The sequence below is a fragment of the Furipterus horrens genome, unplaced genomic scaffold, assembly GCF_987537825.1.
Source record: "Furipterus horrens unplaced genomic scaffold, mFurHor1.1.pri manual_scaffold_1, whole genome shotgun sequence".
In the NCBI taxonomy this organism is placed as follows: domain Eukaryota; kingdom Metazoa; phylum Chordata; class Mammalia; order Chiroptera; family Furipteridae; genus Furipterus; species Furipterus horrens.
This window is the reverse complement of record NW_028327171.1, coordinates 204677541-204699480: the sequence shown is the minus strand read 5'-3', so window position 1 is coordinate 204699480 and position 21940 is coordinate 204677541. Positions and strand designations below refer to the sequence as shown.

The 21940-nt window shown below is 48.0% G+C and overlaps 2 protein-coding genes across 3 annotated transcripts; one reads left to right on the top strand and one right to left on the bottom strand.

The window, feature by feature from the left end:
• Positions 1–4296: 4296 nt before the first annotated feature.
• On the bottom strand, positions 4297–8598 carry LOC150022687 (tubulin alpha-1D chain-like). Of its 2 annotated transcripts, none has more exons than XM_090269011.1 (3): positions 8489–8598; positions 5008–5230; positions 4297–4667 (listed from the first exon to the last, which is right to left on the bottom strand). In XM_090269011.1, exons 1-3 carry the CDS (start codon positions 8519–8521, stop codon positions 4621–4623), a joined length of 303 nt encoding a protein of 100 aa, XP_090125137.1. In that variant the 5' UTR covers positions 8522–8598; the 3' UTR covers positions 4297–4620. The 2 variants fall into 2 exon arrangements, with proteins under 2 accessions (XP_090125137.1, XP_090125145.1); XM_090269019.1 differs by having other exon boundaries at positions 4297–4625.
• An 8780-nt stretch (positions 8599–17378) lies between these two features.
• Positions 17379–21168, top strand: TUBA4A (tubulin alpha 4a). The gene is made up of 4 exons (XM_090284289.1): positions 17379–17464; positions 19200–19422; positions 19732–19880; positions 20124–21168. Exons 1-4 carry the CDS (start codon positions 17462–17464, stop codon positions 21093–21095), a joined length of 1347 nt encoding a protein of 448 aa, XP_090140415.1. The 5' UTR covers positions 17379–17461; the 3' UTR covers positions 21096–21168.
• Positions 21169–21940: the final 772 nt, after the last annotated feature.

Sequence of the window (21940 nt, the reverse complement as noted above, 5' to 3'; positions counted from 1 at the left end):
CAGGCAGTCCTGTGCCCTGACCTTGACTATGTGCGGGCTGTCCAGGTTTCCTTGGTGCCTGCCTGTTTGCAGAGGCCTGTCTGGTGGCCCTGGTATTGATTCTGTGTGCTACTCAATATCTCTACAAGTCTCTTTGTGTTTTCTTTCTTCCTTTGTTTTTTAAAGCTGTATTTCTTTTTAAATCCTCCCCTAAGGATATCTTTACTGACTTTCAGAGAGAGAGGAAGAAAGAAAGAGTGAGAAACATTGATGTGAGAGAGAAACATCGATTGGTTGTCTCATACACACCCTGACCAGGGATTGAACCTGCAACCTTTTGGTGTACTGGACAATGCTCTAACCAACTAAGCCAACTGGCCAGGGCTGTGTTTTCTTGTTTTAATTTGCCAGAGTTAGTTTCTGCTGTTTACAACAAGAATCCTACTGATCTTGGTATAAGAGGAAGGAATGGTTAGGTTAGGTTACTCCCAAATCTTCCCAATCTCTTATTTCTCTAGCACCTACCATGTATGCGATATTATATTAAGAACAAGAACACAAAGAGGTTTAAGTTTCAGTCCCTGCACTCAAGAAGATGAAAATCTAATTGGGCCACAGACAAATGACAGCTGAGGGAAATTACATAAAACACATCAAGCAAACAGGGTTCATTTTCTTTGTTCACAAAAAATGTCAACACATTAGTAAGAAAAGACAGATAATGCCATTTCTTAAATGCGCATAGGGCACAGACAAGACAGTTCGCAGAAGAGAAGGTATTGACTTTTAAACAATTGAGAAGATGCTCAATCTCATTCACAACAAGAGAATTATAAAGGAAAGCTGTGACAAAATGCTGTTTCACTTATCAGATGATTGACCAAGATCAAAAAGTTTAATACAGCATATGGGCAAGGCTGTGGGCACAGGCATTCTCGTACACTTGTAGAGGGAGTGTGATTTGGTATAACTTCCAAAAGAGAGCAATATGAGGTATGTCAAAATTAGAGGTGCAATGCCTTTGATCAACTATGGTAATTTAAATAATTTATGGTTGTACATATGTGCAAAGAAGTATGTACAAGGGTTACAGCATTCTTTTCGATAGCAAAAAATTAGAAACAACCTAAATTCCCATTAACAGCACACTGATTAAATAGGTAATGGAATGGAATGGAATACAATGGAATATTATATTGTCACCAGAAAGAATAAGGTATTTTTATATGTTCTGATGTAGACCATCTTCTAGATTTATTGTTATGTGAAAAAAAAGAGACATAGAACAAAATGTGTCTAAATGTGTATACACACATTAGTATATATACATGGATGTCTCTGGAAGAAAACACTAACAAAAAAGTTAACAGTGGTGGCTGCTAAGAGGAGAACCAATGAAAGAAATGTTTTCGCTGTATAAACTTACTTTTGCTGTTTGTAAGTCTGTTTGGTACTTTTTAAATTCTGAAGCATGTGCACATAACTGTATAAACACGTACAGAATTTTTTAAGAATCTAGTTGAGGAAATAGGGTATTGTCAAGAAGCCAAGTGTTCCCACTCAAGGCAGTCCATGCCAAGTACCAAATGAGTGACTGAGACACAATAGGAGCCGGGAGAATCTAGAGGAGGCAGAGCTCCCAACGTTGGATGGGTTCTGGGTGACCATGACCTAAGCTGGCAGGAACGGCAGCATTGAGACAAGCAGGGGGAGGTGGCATTCCAGAGGAGGGAATGGTGGGAACACAGCTTTGGAGGCAGGCATGTTCCTGACACATCAGAGGCGAGGGAATAGAGGTGTTTGGTGGGATCCGAGGCTGGAAATCTGTCTCTGTGTCTGCCTGCAGGAGATAATTGTAGCTTAGAAGCATCAGGGATGAAATCATTCCCCTGCACTGAAGGAGTCCCCAGGAGCCAAGCTGGGTGGCACTCCCAGATGCCCCATGGAGGTCAGAGTTCCCACCTCCCCACACCCACACCTAGTCCTGCCAGCAGAGCTTCTAGCTGGGAGGCCTTCCAGGGTCTAAGAAGAGATGGCTTTACAGCTGCCCAGGGTGGGCTGGTTAGTACAGCCGACAGGAAGGGAGCCTGACCACCGCTCTGGATATCCAGCCATCTTGGCAGGTGAAGACTCACCTCCATCTTGGCCCTCCCTGCTGGCCTCTCCCAAGCCCTCACTTTACCTCCTATGAGATGCACTGACAGCCCCAAAACATGGCCCCAAAGATGCCTCTGCTTCTGCCTTGTTCAGCCCAGAAACTGGATTCCTACACACACACCCCCAACACATGCCCTCACCACAGTGCCTGGGCAGGGTAGTGTCAAGGGGCGTATCACCCCCTCCCTGTCTTCTAGGCACCTGAGTCACTGTCTGGGAATTGGGGACCTAGCAGGCTCAGAAGAGGTGGTGGCTGGAGGGGTGCCTAGAACTGCTATGGGCAGGAGGGGAGGGCACGTGAAGAAGAGGAGGGCAGCAGCATAAGCTTTGGCCCAGGCTGGCCTGGGTATGAATCCTTACTCTTCCCTTTATTAGCTGAGTAACCTTGGGCAAGTCACATGACTTCTTTGAGCCTTAGTCTCCACATCTATAAAATCGGCATTGATTTCACAAGCCTATTCCACGAATACTGAGTTATCTAATATATGTTGGGCAACATTCTGGTACTGGGAGTAGAACAAGCCTTGTTCCCATGAAGCTTCCAGTCCAGTGGGTATAACTGCATTTACCTCGGGATTAAAGAAGATAATGTGGATACTGGGCCTAGTACATAGTGATGCTCAATAAATGACAGTGATTTCTTGGGGCTCCCCCCCAAAACCCTCTTCACATCCCAAATTTGACATGAGTCAAATAGAGATTTGGAAGTCAATCCTTTTAGTGGAAAAATAAGCAGATTTGAGGACATAGCTGAGCTATTCAGCCGAAATAGACTACTAAATACTCCCTCTGAATTACACTACCTGCCACCATCAGCACCACACACACATATACATAGAACTGCAGGCCTCTTTCTTCCCAGGTCAGAGCTCCCCCTGGGAGCTTAAATCTTCCCATTGGAGTTGAGAATACTTACTCTCTCTGGACAAACGATCCCAAACTAGCAGAAGCAAAGTGCTGCACTGGGTGTGCCCATTTTCTTCTCTACACCCCACCACCACCCTGTAGCTTCCACTCCATCCCCTACTTACTACAAAGTAGTTATTGCGACAAGAGCGACAGGGACAGGTAATGGGTCCCTGGGAAAGGGCAGGAGTTACTCCGTTTCCAGCGCCAGACCTAGGTGGGGGTGTGTATTTCACTTGCCTGTTTCCTGTGAGATCCATTTGCCTACCTTCCCTGCCCTGCTCTATATACATCTCGCAGGCTTCACCTAGGCCCCTTTGCCAACTAGCTTCTGTCTGGATTCAGCCAATGGGAGCCACAGATTGAGGGTGGGAGGAAGGAAGAAGCCGGGGTATTTCTCATCCTCACTCTAGATCAGGAGGTCAATTGCCTTCTTTAGAAAGTGGTGAGTGTCGATGGAGTTTCCTGGAAGGTATGCCCAGCGCCACCCCCTCCCCCACCGCCCCAAACCGTTCTCCCATTTGTCGTTATCACTGGGCCACTGTTCTGCCTTAATGCCAGCTTCTGGTCTCTCTGAACCTAAAATGCCTTCCTGAAGAAGATAAAACCCCAATCTAGAGGGTGAATGAACACCAGCTATATCAGACTACTGGAAGGCACCATTCACACCCTCCTGGCCTCACCAGGCGCTGGTTGCGGACGTGTGAGGCTCAGATCCACTTCACACATGTGCAACTCAACAGCAGCTTACCTCCTGTCCTAGGGATTCCCTGTTGACCCTGAAGCTCAAGTGTGTGCAACCCGGAAGTGCAGGGGGCCTCATGCTTGATGGACTGAAGGTTTAACCATTGGAAGGATGGAGTCAGTGCATAAATTCCCCCTCCCTCACTACCACCCCTACGCCCGCAACCAAGGAATAGTTCTGAGACACCATTTATTCAGCTGCATCTGCTCCAGGGTAAATTCTTTCTCTTTTCCTGCTTTACTCTGCCCTCATTCTGCTTCCTGGAACTGCATCCTTTAACATTACAAAATCTGAAGTCAGATTTACTTTCTGGGGAGCCCAGGCTAAGATGTCAGCCGTCCTATCTGTCATTAAGAAGAAGCCCTCCCCCCATGGTTTTTCCCAAGAGAAAAAGACATTTGTTAGACAATAAGGTCACAGCACTTTATTTAGGGCAGACATGAAGGATTCCCCTAGTAATCATTCCACTCCTCCTCTTCTCCCTCCCCCTCCACACTACGCATGCCCACCTCCCCATAATCCTTCTCCAGGGCAGCCATATCCTCCTGGGCCTCAGAGAACTCACCCTCCTCCTTGCCCTCTCCCACATACCAGTGCACAAACCCCTGTTGGCATACATCAGGTCATGTTTAAGACTTTTCCAGGAGGCTCTCCTAAGGGCTGAAGCTGCCCTTCACCTCTCTGGTCTCCTGACCACAACAGAAATCCCCAGCCTTCAGCCCTTCTCTCACCAGCTTTTGAATCTGGTCCAGCACCAGGTCAATGAGCTCCTTTCCGATGGTGCGGTGACCTCAGGCACAGTTACTGGCAGCATCTTCCTTGCCTGGGATGAGCTACGCTAGATGGAAAGGTTGGCAGTATGTGCCTGTCCGAACCTCATCTGCAAGGAAGAGAGTTTTAGGCCCCCTCCTCTTGCAGCCTGGCTCCCAGAGCCCCAGGATACTCAGTAGAAGTGGGGTCTCTAGGCCCTAAGTCCTATCCTGGAGGAGTCCCATTCAGGCTGCTGCTGTTGTCCTTGATTTTAAGTGTTCACCAATGAGAAGGGGAGGGATGTGGGGTGACATTGAGACTCTGGAGCTGAGTGACAGTGGTTCTTCAGATCTAGAGTTCTAACTGGCTGCAGCAACTGGGACCCACAGACTCCAATGCTCTCCAGTTACAGTGCAGGACTTGCTGTGGTACCTGGGACAAGGCCATGGCGGAGACAGATTACCACTCACCAATCACAGTGGGTTCCAGATCCACAAACACCACCCAGGGTACATGTTTTCCAGCCCCAGTTTCACTAAAGAAGGTGTTGAAGAAGTCATCCCCTCCCCCGATGGTCTTGTCACTGGGCATCTGCCCATCTGGTCGGATCCCATGTTCCAAGCAGTAAAGATCCCAGCAGGCGTTGCCAATCTGCATACTGGCCTGCCCCTCGTGGACAGAGATGCACTCATGCTGAAAGGACAAAGGGCAGAAAACACCCTTAGCAGAGGGAAGGGTATCATGCCTGTTCACAATTCCTGCCTTCCTTCCTTGAGTGGTTCTCTGGCTGAGGGCAAAGTTTCCTGGACTCTGCTCTCCTTGCCCTACCTCCTGTGGCTAAGCACTGCCTGGTGGCATTGAGGACCAATAGGCGTTGGCTTGGGGGCGGGGATCTGGGCCAAAACCCTCACGGGAAGCAGAAGGTGTGGGCAGTTCTCAGATTATAGAGTCTTGTTCAGTGACTAAGCATCTTAAAGAATGTTGAAGGGATCAAGGGAGTCTGGCAGAGCTCAAAAGTCAGCCCACTCCTGTTCAGAAATAAATTGGGGCCCACTGGTGTGGTAAGCAAGATCCAAGTGAAGTTTCGAGGCTCAGAGATAAGGAAGAGGCCCTGGCTGGTGTGGCTCAGTGGGTTGGGCATCATCAAAATGTCATCAGTTGGATTCCAGGTCAGGGCACATGCCTGGGTTGCCAGCCAGGACCCTGGCTTGGGACATGCGACAGGCAACCAATCGACGTTTCTCTCACACATTAGTGTTTCCCTCCCTCTCTTTCTCCCTCCCTTCCCCTCTCTCTAAAAATAAATAAATTAAATCTTCTTTAAAAAGATAAGGAAGAGGTTTATAAAAGCAGAAAGAACATGGGATTCATGTGACAGCTAGAAATGCCAGCGAGGAAGGGAAAAGTGGGCCTGGGGTGGATGTGTATGCGCTGCTCTTCCCTCTCTTGGGTGTGTGTGTTTCTGGAGCGGGGTGGGACTGGAAAGAAAGGTCTTCACCACGTGCCTCAAGGCTGGTGGTCAAAGAGCTCTTGGCCCCCGAAGCAGGACTGGGATAAGCTTGTTGGTCTAAGGAAAGAGAAAGATCATTGTCCTTCCTGGAGAGAACCATGAGAATCAAGAAGGCTTGGCCCTCTTGCTTCATCAAAGATTTATTGCGACTCTACTCTGTTCTGAACACTGTGCTGCCACTGGGAATGCATAACAGCTAACGCTCAGTCCCTGCCCTCAAGAAACTCACTGTCCGGGGAAGGGAGAGTTTCATACATTAACAGATGTACCACAGTGTGGTAAGCAGGATGCCAGAGTGTATCTTCCAGGATACTTCTCTGAGCACTACCAGAGCGCCTTTCTGCTTGAGAAGTAGTTACCAAAGTCCTTAAAAACACAATGAACACATTCATCAAATGTCCCCAAACTTTAAGCCTCAACAATATGAAGGATGTGGAGAAATGTGAACTCTTAACACTGCTTTTAGAAGCCTAAAGTGAAATATCTCAAATTAAGAAGAAGCATACAATATGATAGCATTTATATAAATCTTTAACTTGTAGAACAGTACTATGCATCATTTACAGATACATTTATATATTTACTATATAGTCTTACAAATGAGTGTATATTGCAAAATTAAAGAAAGCAAATAAAATAAAGATTTTATTTATTTACTTTTAGAAAGAGGGGGAGAGAGGGAAAAAGAAAGGGAGAGAAACATAAATGTGTGAGAGATAAATTGATCGGTTGTTTCTCACATGTCTCCAGCTGGGCACCTGACCCATAACCCAGGTATGTGCCCCAACTGGGAACCGAACCAGTGACTGACTAAATCCACTGAGCCACACCAGTCAGGGCTATTATATTATTCATGTACCTTTCTGTGTGTCTGAAATAGTTTATACATTTTAAAGAGGTTGCTTTCTGTATGAAGGTAACACATCAGTAACATTTTCAATGACATAAGGGCACTGATTTCATATGATTTTTAGAAGACTGGGATTAATCCATTAATTATTTGTATCCCAGCCCCATTATTTCTCTACTAATCTTGAGCAAGAGTCTTAACTTTTCTCTTGATGTCTTCCCTTATAACATGTGGGCAATAATAAGAACCCCCTCTTGGAACCCCTCTGAGGATTAAATGAAAGAATGCATGCATGTTGCCTGGCTCATTTTATGACACATGCTAGGGTGCCCCATATGTTGGGTCCCCCTACCAACACCCTTATCCCCCATCCGCTGGTGTCATAGTAAGAGAAGTTAATGAATTAATCTGGGAGAGATTTAAAGACACAATGAGTTCAGAAATCCCCAAGTCCAGGAGAGAGCTAACTCAGCTCACCAACCACCTGTCAGGGTCAAGGCCAGCTGCTGCACCTCTGAACTTGGCCAGGCTCTGTCTACAAAGCCAGATACTGTCTTGACCCCACAACTGCTGCTTCATGTAAGGTGTCTCTGACCTCTCAGGTATGCCTGAGGTGCTGGAATCAATGCCCCTTATGGTGGGACAGCAGGCTTGGGGCGAAGAAAGCCCCTGGAGCCACACAGACTTGGCCTCAAAGTCCCATCTGTCTATGACCTCAGACTAATTACCTCACCTCAGCTGCCCTAGCTCCTTTTTCTTGACTGCAAGAATAGCATAATCTCATACCTGTATGCAGCAGGCTTTGTCATCACGTTGATTAGTTCCCCTACGGTAGGCATTAATTAGGTTCCAGGTGTGCTAAGTGCTTCACATACATTATCTTATTTGATCTTCACAACAACCCCTTGGATAGGTACTTTTATTAACCCATTTTACAGATGAGGACACTGACTCTCAAAGAGGTTAAGCAACTAGCTCAAGGTCATGAGCAAAATGAGGAATATTCAAAGCAGGGACAGCCTAGCTCCATTCATGCTCTTAACTGCTCTTCTATCCTGCCTGGTCGAGAGACAGGTTAAAGATATCGAATGATCCCATGCCTAGACAACTCCCAGTAACTGAAAGCACCCTCTCTGTCCCTTCTCTTCCTCCCTCTCCCCACTGATATGCAACTGCAGTTGGGCAGGGCTATGAAGATGAATCCCCAAAGCTGGGAGGTAGGGCCACAGTGAATCTGCCATGGGGCTCGGGGTTTGTAGAGGAGTGCCTACATTTTGTGCTCCAGCTCAGCTGACCCCACACTCCCTACCCCTAAATTCAGAGCCCTTTAGTGGCCCTGCTCCTGAGCCCCAGCTCAGACCCACACCCTGGTTACCATCACCCTGCTCCTCGCCCCCTGCACATGGCCCCGTGTACCAGCACATTTGGGAAGGGGCACAGTCACATCTGGAAGTCTCTTTCCCCTCTTCTCACCTGACCTGTCCACACACGGTAGCCCTATGAGTGCCTGGACTCCCAAAGGTCCCTCACACCACCCACCTGGGCACATTGAGACCCTCCCTTGCATGCTCAGCCCCCCACCTCTGCTCACCATCTTGTTTGGCTGGGGGCTGGCTGGGGTCATCCATCTGCGGCTGGCTGGAAAACAGGGAAGGGTCTGTGAGAGACCCACAGCCTCCGGCCTCCTTACACTTTCTGATCTGCTCTCAGGGTGGGAATGTTCTTAGAAACATCCCCAGGAGGGCAGGCCTGTTGACTTGGTTAGCAGGCAGCAGGCAAGTCCTGGGCCCTGGGCCAGGGCCCAAACAGGGGAGTGAGACAGACGTGGGTGGGGTTATGAAGAGTCTGCAGTGAGTTAGAAATAAAGAGTCCCGGGGCAAGAGATCGGCCTCATGGCCTTCTGGGTGGAGACTCAGACTTCATAGAACATAGGGAACTAGAGCTCAGTTTTAGCCCCGTCTCTAGCATTGAACCATTTTTAGTTTTCTGTTTTCTCATCTGTAGAATGGAGAGAGGTAGTATTATGAGGATTGAACAACATAACTTCCATAAGTGCTTTGTCCAGAATTGCTGTTGTTCTGTTCGGGGAAAACAAGCTGATGAGCGGGGCTCGGGTCTATTTGTCAGGGTTTCTCCCTCTTTCAGTGCAAGTTGTTGCTGGTCCAGCTTGGCCTGATTTCTCCACAGAAGGATTCGCCCTGTGGCTTTCGGCACAACCATGAAATTAAAATGTTAATCTCTCACATTCGTATGCCGTGTTGTAGTTCTTAAGGCAGCTTTGCCCGTTTCTCCTTTAAGTCCCTCAACAACTCTGTGAGGTAGGCAAGGCAGGGCCTCCATTCCCATGATGAAGGAAATGGAAGCCTCTTATGTCTTGCCCAAGGCCTTATGGGAGTTAATTAGTGGTAGAATTAAGAGTCATCTGGGACTCAAGCTCAGTGCTTCTCCTCTTCCCACATGGCAGAGTTGTCACTGTCCCTCACCCCCTTCCTGCGTCTTTATTTTCTTCCTCCCCATTTTAAGTTGCATGGTCAGTGATGATAATAACCCTCAACTCCCTTGCCTCCCTCTCGCTCCAGCGGCCTTGTCTGACTAAACCACATCCCTAGTTAAATCCATTTCTCCACCAACTCTGTGCCTGTACTGACCCAGCAGAACAGCAGAAAAGCACAGAACCACGCTGATGGATCTGACTTCAAATTCATGACCTCAAATGAACCCCAATGCTGCTTGGAAACCACACTACATCTTTCCTGTCACTTTTCCAAATAGCAGCCATGACCGGGGATAGGAATGCCAGATTTAGCAAGTAAAAGACTTTTATCTCTCAACCTTATCCAGGAAGTACTGGGTTGGCCAAAAACTCCATTTAGCTTTTTTCTATAAAATAAAACACATTTTTCATTTTCACCAATAACTTTATTGATCTGGATATTTTGAGTATGTCGGCTATCTCCCATGTGATATAACGTTGATTGTTCTCAATCAATGTCTCAATTTGATTGCTATCAACTTCAACTGGTCTACACAACCATGGAGCATCATCCACCAAGAAATCTCCAGGACAAAACTTTGCAAACCACTTTTGACACATTTGATTAGCCATAGCACCTTCTTCCTACACTGCACAAATCATTTTTTTTTTTTTTTTTGCATTTCAGTTGTGTTTTCACCTTTGTTGAAATAGTAAAGCATAATATGCTGAAAATGTTGAAAATGTTGTGTATTTTTTTCTATGTTCAGTATTAAGATGGCTACACAAAAATTCACCAATTTTGATAAGTTTTTTTAAATGTGCTGATATGACAGCTGTCACAATACAATCTAACAAAATTGTTTTGAATGAAGTTAAAGACAACTAAGCTCTATTACAGCCATTTGATGGAGAAAACCAAATAAACTTTTTGGCCAACCAATAGTTGCTACTGTGAAATTTTAGTCACTGTGTGTGGCAAATCAGGGGGTTATTTTGAGGTAGGGGTTTTTTTGGAGCCCTTCTCACCACATACTAGGGAGTGACCCAGAATATCAATATGGTTAACTCTGGTTTTGGTTGTGGACTGAAGTCTTCATTCTCCCACCTGGAACTAAGAGGCCAAGATCCCTGGAGAGAAGTTACAGCCAAACAGCACTTCAAAGGTAAGGAAGCCCAGCCTTCTACAGGGTTGATCCATGAAGCCATAGAGCTCGGGAATAATCACCCTGAGTAATTATTATCCAGATGAAAGAATTTGGGGCCTAGAGGGCCCACTGGGCCTAAAACTCTCTTGTCTAGCACTTCAACTTCTCCCAACTGGTCTCTCAATTGGACTCTGAGTCAACCGAGATATCACCAACTCTGGAAAGAAAATTATCCTAAGGGCAGGTGGGAGGAGAGGACTTATGTAAAACAGAATAAAGAGACAGATTTTTAAAGCACATTAATGTATCTAAGTTATAAAATAAGAGGTAGTCAATATGCTTAATTCCTTCAACAAATATTTATTGAGTGTTTGCTATGTGCCAAGCACTGTTTCAGATACCGGGGATACCTCAGTGGACAAAGAATCTGTGCTGTTAAGGAACTGACATTTTCATGGGGAGACACATAACAAATAAAGAAGACAATTTTGAAGAGCAATAAACACTTGCAGAAAACAAAATCAGGTAATGGCACAGAAAGAGATGGGAGGTGGGGGTTACTGCTGAGAAGGTGACATTTGAACTGAGACTGAATGACAAGGCATCAGTCATGGCGGGATCTGGATAAGAGACTCCAAGCAGAGAAAAGTCAGTGCAAAGGTCCACAGGTAGGAGCGAGCCCCACGTGTTCAAGGAAACAGAGTGAGGGAAGGAGAGAGCTATACAAGACGAGGTCACAGAGGTAAAGGGAATAGGTTGGAAGGAGAATAGCTTTTATTACTAGTGTGATGGGACATTTAAACAAGCATCATTGCCTAGTTTGTGTCCTGGAGAGATAATTGCAGCTGCTGTGTGGAGACTGCATTATAGGGGTTCAAGAGCAGAAGTAAAACACCGGTTAAGAGGCTGCTACTGTAAGCATCCAGAAACGAGGGGATATAGGCTGGGACAGGAGTGGGGATGGTAGGAAGTATTAATAGCTGAGTTCAAAGTAATAAGACATGTTAATGTGTGTGTGGCAGACTTACCCAACAGTCTTACCTGCCCCTGCCTCCACTTCTTTGCTGGCAGGGTCCTAATTTTATTTAATTACTTACTCTTCCACTTGCTCAAGGAATATGGCCTTTCCTCAGACCTAGAGGTGAGTATAAAGCAGTTTAAACCATTCATGGTCATTCTAGTCCCTCCTTCAGTGACTGGTTTAGGCATAGGGCTAGTGAGATGTAAGGGGAAGTCTGCAAGAGTGCTTTAAGGAAAGGTTTTTCTCCCTGATAAAAAGAGACGTGGGAGGAAACCGCCCTTTCCTGTCTTAGGAGAGTGTTGAATGAAGACGCGATACTTGGAGCTGCGGCAGGCATCTTGTGATCATGAGGGAAGATGTCACCAGCTCACTGAGGATGCCAGAGCCAAAAGCTGGAAATACCGGAGTTACTGATGACATCACTGAGTCAACCCTGGAGCCGCCCTACACTCGGATTTCTTGTGGGATAATAAATATCCTCATTGTTTAAGCTGCTGTTAGTTAGGTTTTCCATTATGTGCAGCCAAAGAAAAAAATTCTAACTAATAAAAGAGGAGAAGAAGAGAGGGAAAGAGAGGAATGCCTGATGATCTTAGGCTTTTAACTTAGGCATGTGGGTGGAAGGTGATACTGTTCACTCAGACCCATCAGCCTAGGACAGAAGCAGGCTTGGCAGGGAGCAGGGTGAGGTATTGAGAGTTCTACTTTGAGATGTCTAACACACTTTCAAATGTTGATGTAAAGAAGGCAAAAAGTCACATAAGTCTGAAGTTCTGAGAAGAGGTTCAAAATGGAGATACAAATTTGAGAGTTGTCAGCATATAGGTGGTATTTCTTTATTTTTATTCCATTCTTTCACAATGGTTTGGGAATGTATGTAATCTAGGCTTTTTCCTTTTTAGATAACCCTAGAAATGTTAACAAAATCTTATTAAGGACATTTTAAAATACACTTAAAGTAGAGATAATATAATAAGCCCTATGTATTCATCACCCACCTTCAACAGTTGCTTTTTCAGGGACAAAAACAAAGGAAAGAGAGAGCCTGGGACTGAGCAATGGGAATTCCTTTTAGAAATAAGCCATCAAAGATCACCAAGAAGGAGCGGCCAGAACAAAAAAACAGGAGAAGAGGCTGCCATTGAAGCCAAGAAGGAGGTGATTCAAGGAGGAAGGAAGGATCAACCATGTCAAACACAGCTGAGGGGCTGAGAAAGGTGAAGATAGAGATGTGACCTTTGGCTTTGGCAAGGTGGAGGTCACTAGAGAAGTTGGCAAGAGCATCTCAGTGGAGCATGCGAACCACGCTTGCAGAGAGAGTGGGGAGGAGAGCAGACGAGGAGATATCCCTTTAGAAAGGTTGCACAATGGGGAGGACAGCTGGTAGATGTCCCAGTCTGAAAAAAAACAGAAGGATGTGCACTAAGGCTCAGCTCCACCTCTCCCAGATGAAGTCAGTGAGTCATTGGAAATTTCAGCGACCTTGTTGCACTGTTCCAAGGTGGAGGTGTGAGATCCTTGGAAGAAGTTAGAGAAGACAGAGATAACAATGAGCAAGGGAAAGAGGGACAGAGACCCAAAGAGAGTGTGGCTTGCTGGACATCCATGTAGAGTAGATGATTTAATTGGAAGAGTGAAGAAGTGCCTGGAATCATCTTCTAGATTCATGTATGTGAATGTCTAAAAGTTCTTAGTCTGCACACCCACCCAGTGCTTATGGCCCTCAATCAGAGGCATTCATATATATCCTGAGGATATACACACTCAGTCACCTGTGTGCGCACATGTGTACACACACAAAATCAGAAGCAGAGTCCGCATTTCACTTACATGCCTTGGGTATTTCTCCCTGCACCCTTGTCTCCTCCATTTTCCCTGCCAGAAGGCCTCCTCAAGGATTGTAAACTCCTTGCTACCTGGGCCAGGGCACCATAACAGTGTAACGTAGGTTGAGCATATGATGTTAAATGGTAACAGACACTTGTCTTCTGGGTCAGGGAGACACAAAATGCTGTTTCTGAGTGAACTGGAGCGCTCGTTGCCTGCCATAAAGTAGCAACCACCCAGCTCCATTTGTTGCCATATTAGCTTCCTATTGCTGTTGTAACAAATTGCTACAAATTTTGTAGCTTAAAATAACACAAATTTATTATCTTACAGTTTCAGAGACCAGATGTCCAAGTCGGTTTTAAGGGGCTAAATTCAAGATGTTATCAGGATTGCCTCCTTCTAGAGCAGTGGTTCTCAATCTTCCTAATGACGCGACCCTTAATACAGTTCCTCATGTTGTGGTGACCCCCAACCATAATATTATTTTTGTTGCTACTTCATAACTGTAATTTTGCTACTGTTATGAATTGTAATGTAAATATCTGATATGCAGGATGTATTTTCATTGTTACAAATTGAACATAATTAAAGCATAGTGATAAATCACAAAAACAATATGTAATTATATATGTTTTCCGATGGTCTTAGGCGACCCCTGTGAAACGGTCATTCGACCCCCAAAGGAGTTGCGACCTACAGGTTGAGAACCGCTGTTCTAGAGACTCTAGAGAATAATCTGTCTGTTCCTCGATTTTTCCAGTCATGGCTCCCTTCCATTCTGAAACCCAACAATCAGATCACTCTGATCTTTGCTTCTGACCTCTCCTGCCTTGACGCTGACCCTCCTGCCTCCCTCTTCCTCTTATAAGAACACTTGTGATTGCATTGAGCCCACCCAGAAAATCCAGAATTATTTCCACATCTCAAGATCTTTTCTAAAACGATTTTTAAATTTATTTTTAAAGCAAAGGGAAGGGAGTAAGAAAGAGAGGGAAGGAAATATCGATGCATGAGAGATACACTGAATGCTTGCTTCTCGCATGCCCCCAACTGGGGACCTACAACGTAGGCATTTGCCCTGACTGGGAATCGAACCAGTGATCCTTCCTTCAGTTCACAGGCTGGAACTCAATCCACTGAGCCACACCAGCCAGGGCTCAAGATCTTTACCTTAATCATATCTGCAAAGCCTTTGCCATGTAAGGTAACATAGTCACAGATTCTGGTGATTAGGATATGGATCTCTTTGGAGGGCTATTATTCTGCCTACCACTGTTGCTAAATGGGAATGCAAACCTAGTATGGCCAGACATTCCAGTTCTTTTCAGTAAAAGCTAGAAATCTGCATTTTTATGATTGTGCAGAAAAGAATCGACATAGCAGGCCTGACATTGCTATCCTTAGAAAGGCCTGCTTATAAGGTTGGCACTTGGCTGGCATATGGGAACTTGGCTCTTGAGATGTTCCCAGTCAGCAGTTAACTGACAGTGATGGTTTGCTGTACCTAGATTGTTAATGTAAATGATACAGTTTATGCTGAACACCTGCTTTTCTTCTAGGAGCCTGGAATTTTAGTATGTGTTAGGCAGAGATGTCTATGTGACCAGCACTCAGTAAAAACCTTGGGTTTGGAGACTCTAATCAGCTTTCTTGGGCAGAAACACTGCAGGGAAACGTCACCCCATTTTCATTCTGGAGGAAGAATACCCTTTGTGAGCTCTTCTGGGAGGAAGAGGGCATAGATTCCTCCAGACTCCCCTTCTGTCCTTTCCCCTTACAACTCAGCTATGTATCCTTCCTACATTGCTATAATAAACATCAGTTGTGAGTATAATTTTATGCCGAATCCTTTGAGTCCTTCTAGCTAATCTCCTAACACAGGGGGTGGTCTTGGATATGCTCCAACACAAAAACAATTCCTGATCCCCCCCACCCCCATATTCTAAATGTTACAGGAGCTACCACTGTGAGGGCCAAACAAAATTTTTCTGAGGCGAAATTTGGCCTCCAGGCTGCCAATTTGTAACTATTGGCTTCTTAGATTTCTATCCTAATTTTAGTCCCATCTCTAAAATGAAACAATTAATCTGACCCACACTTAGCAAATTCCTACCATGTGCTAAGCACCATGTTAGAAACTAGGGGCACAAAGATAAATAAGACACAGTCCTTACCTTCAACAAGTGTGCTATGTAGTAAGATGGAAATGTACACAAATAAATGTAGCTTGATATGCTACACACACTAAAATAAATGAATAAAATGCTCTAAGAATCCAGATAGCTGCTTACAGTGCTTTGCTATGTCTGTATACGTTCCTAAATTCATCTGGTCCTCAAAATCTGAAGTTATCCCAGTTTTACAAATGAAGAACCTGAATCTGAAAGGCAAAGAGGTTTAGGGTTTTGCCTAAGTGAAAATCTTGTTCGATACACATTTTGCTGGGGTGAGGGTGCACATGGGGAAGAGAGAGCCAGGTAAGGTCTGCAAGAGGCCATGTGTTCTGTTGTCACCAAGAGTTCTTGCTCTGTAGAGACCATGACCCCATTTCCCAAAGCAGCCTCACTCTACGCCCTTGTCAGTTTTCTTTTTTTATGAATGAGTCTTGTTCTCCCAACCAGATGGCAAGTCCACTGGGAAGAGAGACCTTGTCATATTTCACTGTATTCCTTTCCATGCCTTGCCTAAGTAAGGTGTCGATTAGCTATTTTGTTTATAGAAAGTTGCCATACTAGTTATTTTATCCTACTGTGTTGTGTTGTCAGATAGCCCTGGCCCTGGGAAAAACTATGGTAGGAGAAGCAAGTGAGTCCTTTCCAAGTGACTACCCTGGGAGACAGGTTTCTTAAGGGTGTGTCAATGGGCCCAAGGTGCACTTCCTGATGAATTTCCCCAGCGAAGGGAGATGGCTAGAAATTGTAAGGTAAAAACAGAAGCAGATTGAAAAGCTGATTCTTGCCAAAAATGAAAATGAAACAGAAGGAATACTTCCTTCACCTGTGTGCTGAAGGTGTTAAGATGCAGGTCTTAGATTCTGCCCATGGCTGAGGGACAGAAGAGGATATGAAAGTCAACATCGGCCATGATATCAGAATCTTCATTTCCTTTTTCCCTTTCCAACGTCAACAAACATTTGGATACGTCACAACAATGCTTTCAGGGTGGAATCATCTCCTTTTCACCAATGAAGAAGCCAAGGACTCAATGACGTTAAATCACTTGCCCAAGGTCATATAAGACAGGATGAGAATCCAGGTCATAAGAACTTCAGGCCAGAGCTCCAGCGGTTAGGGCAACAGGAAAGCGGGCAGGTGGTAGTGGCAAGGGCTCACTAATAGTGACGGCGCTGATGACGAGGCCACTGTCCGTAGGGCAGCGGCCAAGCCGCGACAGATTCTCCCGGTCCGCCCTCGCAGACAGACTGCGGGGCTCAGCCCGGCGGGGTATTCTAAGGAATCGGCACGCTGGGGCTCAGGCTATGCAGCTCGCGGTCCTCGACCGCCCACAGGCGTTGGCGAAGGCCAGCCGTCCTGCCTGGGGACCGGCAGGCGGCGAGCAGCCGCAAGGGGTTCCTCGAGGACTGGCCAGAGCCAGGCAGCCTGTTGGAGCCTCCAGCGAGGCGAGGCAGAGAGGGCATCGGCGAAAGCCGGCTGCAGCCACCTCGGAAGAACAGCCTCTATGGCATCCGGCCTAAGTCAGAACACCTGGGCGTCCGGCACCCCCATGACGCAGACGCAGGCGAGGCGCGCTCTGGCACCACGCCTTGCGTACCTGCAGCTGAGCTCGAGAGCCCGGAATGTCGGCTCAAAACCAATGATGAGGGTATAAAGCCTGGGCTGCTACACTTAACGCACGTCGGACAGGTGAGGGACCCCGGCACAGCGTGTGGGGGAGGGGACCGGTCCTGGCCCCACCTCTCAGGGACGCCTACCCCTCGGGGGGCGTGGCCTCCGAGTCGCTCAGCCTCTAGTGGGCGAGCGGAGCGCGCGGCCCCACCTCCGCATATAAGAGCGGTGCGGCAGTGCAGCTAGCGCACTTCTCACTGAGACCCGTCACCCCGACTCTACGTGAGACCCACCGCCCGGACTCACCATGGTGAGTGCGGCACCCCCGTGTTCTTGTTGGTCCCCTCATTGCCTCTCTCCTTCAGGGACGCTCCCTCTCGAGATGCTCGGGGACTTCCATCTGGCGTTCCGGGTCTCGAGGAGGTGCAGTGGTGTTTGCATTACCCCCACCCCCACCCCGTCCTACTGACTTTGGCCGAGCTGTGTTGTCCACTTCGAAGGCTGGGGAAGGGGGGGTGTGTGGAACGGGACACGTCATTAGCAGAGAGGAGCCCTCCTGGAGATCCCCTCCTGCTCCACCAAGTATTTGTGCCCTAATCCGCCTGAGGGGCGTCACGCGGTCCTGCGCCCAGTTTCCTCGGGAGAAGGAGACCCACTTGGCTCCCCTCGCCGCCAGTCTCCCCCACACCCGTCACTGGAACTGACCGAACACATGCTTGGCACAAGAAGGTGGAAGCGGGTCAAGTTACTTGGTCCAGCATCCCCTTTTCTTCCGACTGGGTTTATCCCTCCTACCCACAGCCTCCCTACACAGTGACTCAGCACCCCGCTTCTGAGCCAGGAATGGGGTTCGGTCTCGTGAGGCGGGCCAGCCCCTCTCCAGCATGAGCCCGGTTGCGCGGACGGGCAGAGACAGCTGTCGCCAAGCGGGAGCGCGGGCCGAGGCCAGGTTGGGGGGAGGGGAAAAAGGTGTGTGTAGGGGGTGGTATTTATAGCCCAGGAACGGGGGCCGAAATCCAATCCCCGCTTTCCGCTGGGATGTAATTAGAAAGAATCTAGAAGAGGGGCGAATACAGGGCCGGGGTGCAGGATGGCACTCATCCTGCTCGGGGCAAGGCGGGTTACCTCTGGGGCCTCACCGCAGGTTCCGCTTTCTTTTCTGAGTATTTGGAAGCCGTCACCCCGCCATTTCGGTGTTGGTCAGGGAACGCGCCGCACCACTTTGGCGCTTCAGGGGTTACTTTCAGACTGGCACGGACTAGCCTAGGGCAGCGACCGCCCCAGTGCTCACAGCCCTTATTGCCCACACGTGCCCTCTGCGCTCACCAGCATAATCGCTGTTTTTCTTGGTGGGGGGAGGGGGGATAGAGGTAGGAAGAGGAGCCAGCCAGATGGGATTGATCTCCAGAGCCAGATGGGATTTAAAGGTGGGGGGAGAGGGCATCCTGATGGCACTGTGATCAGCTGATGCCAGACTAGAAGGCTGAGATACCTCTGTAGCCCACAGAAAAGAACAGGGGAGAGGGTTATATGAAATTCTAGCTGTTCATCCTCAAAGCAAAGAGTTAAATTGAGTAGTGGTCTCTCGCTATAAACTCACAGGTCTGGAAAACCTGTCTTTTCTCAAGCTCTTGAGAAGCTGGTTTTGTGGGAGCAGGAATAGGGAACAGCTGAAGAGTTGCTTGTCCTTGTCTCAGTTTACTGCAGTGTCTGCTGGTCTCATATGCACTTGCCCTCTTCATCCTCCCCAAGTATCTTATGAATGTGGCAAGGTCATGTGGAGCCACAGCTCTTATTTGACAAAGTCTCCATGGAGAAGTAGGCTAAGGGGCTGGCCTGCCCTACTGGGTGCCTCTAGTTGGGGAGTCCTAACTCAAGGGAGCCCGGGCTGGCTGCCGGTTTTTCTGACCTCTGTCCAGCCCCATGCCTCCACTTTTGCCAATTGAGTCATCCTAGCTAGTATCTGATAGGGTGGGAGAGAGGTTTATGAAGTGAGGACGTATGGATGTGGGGCTTATGCTGTGTCCCCTCTCTTTATCCTTTAGCGTGAATGCATCTCAGTCCATGTGGGGCAGGCAGGTGTCCAGATGGGCAATGCCTGCTGGGAACTCTACTGTCTGGAACATGGAATTCAGCCTGATGGACAGATGCCCAGTGACAAGACCATTGGTGGGGGAGATGACTCCTTCACCACCTTCTTCTGTGAAACCGGAGCTGGAAAGCATGTGCCCCGGGCAGTTTTTGTGGATTTGGAGCCCACCGTAATTGGTGAGAGAAAGAAGGGGGTGGCATTGAGGGGAGTGGAGAATGAGTCTAAGCTTCTTTCTGGAGAAGTGGTGTCTAGATCTGGCTTTCCTGGCCCTGAAAACGCCTCACCCAGTTTGAACCTAAAGAAGGCAATCTAATCGTAGGCTGGCCTGGGCAGCAGGTCTGGGTTTCTCACACACTGGTATCTCAGACTGGCAGGAGGATGAGCTCTTCCACATATCTGTCTGCAGCTACCACAATGGGAGGGAGGTCCCTGCTGAGCCCAGCCTTGTGGTTTGGGCTCTGATGATGTGGTTTATGCCCTTGCAGATGAGATCCGAAATGGCCCATACCGGCAGCTCTTCCACCCAGAACAGCTCATCACTGGGAAAGAGGATGCTGCAAACAACTATGCTCGTGGTCATTATACCATTGGCAAGGAGATCATTGACCCGGTACTGGACCGGATCCGGAAGCTGGTGAGTCTGGCATGAGAGGGAGGGAACTTTTGAGATGCTGCTAATAATCAGGAACATTTCATTTTCCAGATCTTTTTCAGGGTGTCATCTCTAATTGTACATGCTCCAGAGCATGCTGCTGCTATGGAATACTCATTATTCTTTGCCCTGGCTCCTGAGATATTTAAGCTTTTGTGGAGCCAGAGACAGAGTTCCTCAGGCCCCTTCCCACCTACATTGCTCTTTCTCTCTCTTGCCTTTCAGTCCGACCAGTGCACAGGACTTCAGGGCTTCCTGGTCTTCCACAGCTTTGGGGGGGGCACCGGCTCCGGCTTCACCTCGCTCCTAATGGAGCGGCTCTCTGTTGACTATGGCAAGAAATCCAAGCTGGAGTTCTCCATCTACCCAGCCCCCCAGGTATCCACAGCTGTGGTTGAGCCCTACAACTCCATCCTGACTACCCATACCACCCTGGAGCACTCAGACTGTGCCTTCATGGTGGACAATGAAGCCATCTATGACATCTGCCGCCGCAACCTGGACATCGAGCGGCCCACCTACACCAACCTTAACCGCCTCATCAGCCAGATTGTCTCCTCCATCACAGCTTCCCTGCGCTTTGATGGGGCCCTCAATGTGGACCTGACAGAGTTCCAGACCAACCTGGTGCCCTACCCGCGGATCCACTTCCCCCTGGCCACCTATGCGCCAGTCATCTCTGCAGAGAAGGCGTATCATGAGCAGCTATCGGTGGCGGAGATCACCAATGCCTGCTTCGAGCCGGCCAACCAGATGGTGAAGTGTGATCCACGTCACGGCAAATACATGGCCTGCTGCCTCCTGTACCGTGGAGATGTGGTGCCCAAGGATGTCAACGCTGCCATCGCTGCCATCAAGACCAAGCGCAGTATTCAATTCGTGGACTGGTGTCCCACGGGCTTCAAGGTTGGCATCAACTACCAGCCACCCACTGTGGTGCCTGGAGGTGACCTGGCCAAGGTGCAGCGTGCCGTGTGCATGCTGAGCAACACGACCGCCATTGCTGAGGCTTGGGCCCGTCTGGATCACAAGTTCGACCTGATGTATGCCAAGAGGGCATTTGTGCACTGGTATGTGGGAGAGGGCATGGAGGAGGGTGAGTTCTCTGAGGCCCGGGAGGATATGGCTGCCCTGGAGAAGGATTATGAGGAAGTAGGCATCGACTCCTATGAGGATGAGGATGAGGGAGAAGAATAGACCAACTGCCTGGAACCTACTCATTATGTTTATTGCAAAATCCTTTCGAAATAAACAGTTTCCTTGCACGGTTTCTTGTTCCCTCTGTGAGTACTTGAGCTTCTCCTGCCTTCTTTGTGCTGCTGCTTCTGCTGCTGTCCTCACTATTGCTGCTCATGACCCTTTTCCATTTTATGGATGAAGGTGAGACCTGCCAAGGAGCCCTTGCCAGGCCCAGGAAACATGACCCCATGGACCTTGATGTGAGATCCTAAGGGACTGAATCCTGGACCTGTCTGTCCAGCCACAAACTATTGAAGCACATGAGTCTTCACTTCCTTTCCAAGTAGGAGTGTAAGTCCAGCCTTTTATGTATTTGAGTTAGATTAGTACCCTGTTCTTCCTGCTGCTTCTGCATTCACCAACTCAGGAAGCAAGGCTTGGCCCAGGCACCTCTGTGTTATGAGGGCTTGGGAGTGGGGCTGAGCTGCCCTAGAGTTCCTTGGCATGGAGCCTAGTCATAAGCTTGGGGGATGGGAGGGAACAGGGCCACCTCCCGGAGTTGTTTATGTCACTGCTCGAACAGCTTTGCATAGCTTACTGATAGTCTTGCTGCTTTGCTGGGGCCTAGGGCTGTGCCATTAAAGTCAGGTCATCCCCCTATGTTGGTGCTTTCTTTCTGGCCACAGCCTCTGTGCTAGCTGGTGGGCCCTCTTGCCAGGGCCCTAGGGAAAATTTCAACTTTGCTAATAGGCACCCCAGGACCCACACTGACGTCAGCGTGTGGGGGTTGGCAGGGTTGAGGGAAAGAAGCTTCACTCTCAGGAGCAGGAGACGCCAACCCTGCCCTTGCCTCCCCTCCCTGT

Coding starts and splice junctions, on each gene's coding strand:
- LOC150022687 (XM_090269011.1), bottom strand. CDS start 8,521: ATGACCCCAGCCAGCCCCCAGCCAAACAAGATG. Junction 5,231..8,488: donor GCCCCCAGCCAAACAAGATG/GTGAGCAGAGGT, acceptor TTGTCCTTTCAG/CATGAGTGCATCTCTGTCCA. Junction 4,668..5,007: donor TCTGGAACCCACTGTGATTG/GTGAGTGGTAAT, acceptor TCTTCCTTGCAG/ATGAGGTTCGGACAGGCACA.
- TUBA4A (XM_090284289.1), top strand. Junction 19,423..19,731: donor TTTGGAGCCCACCGTAATTG/GTGAGAGAAAGA, acceptor ATGCCCTTGCAG/ATGAGATCCGAAATGGCCCA. Junction 19,881..20,123: donor TGGACCGGATCCGGAAGCTG/GTGAGTCTGGCA, acceptor CTTGCCTTTCAG/TCCGACCAGTGCACAGGACT.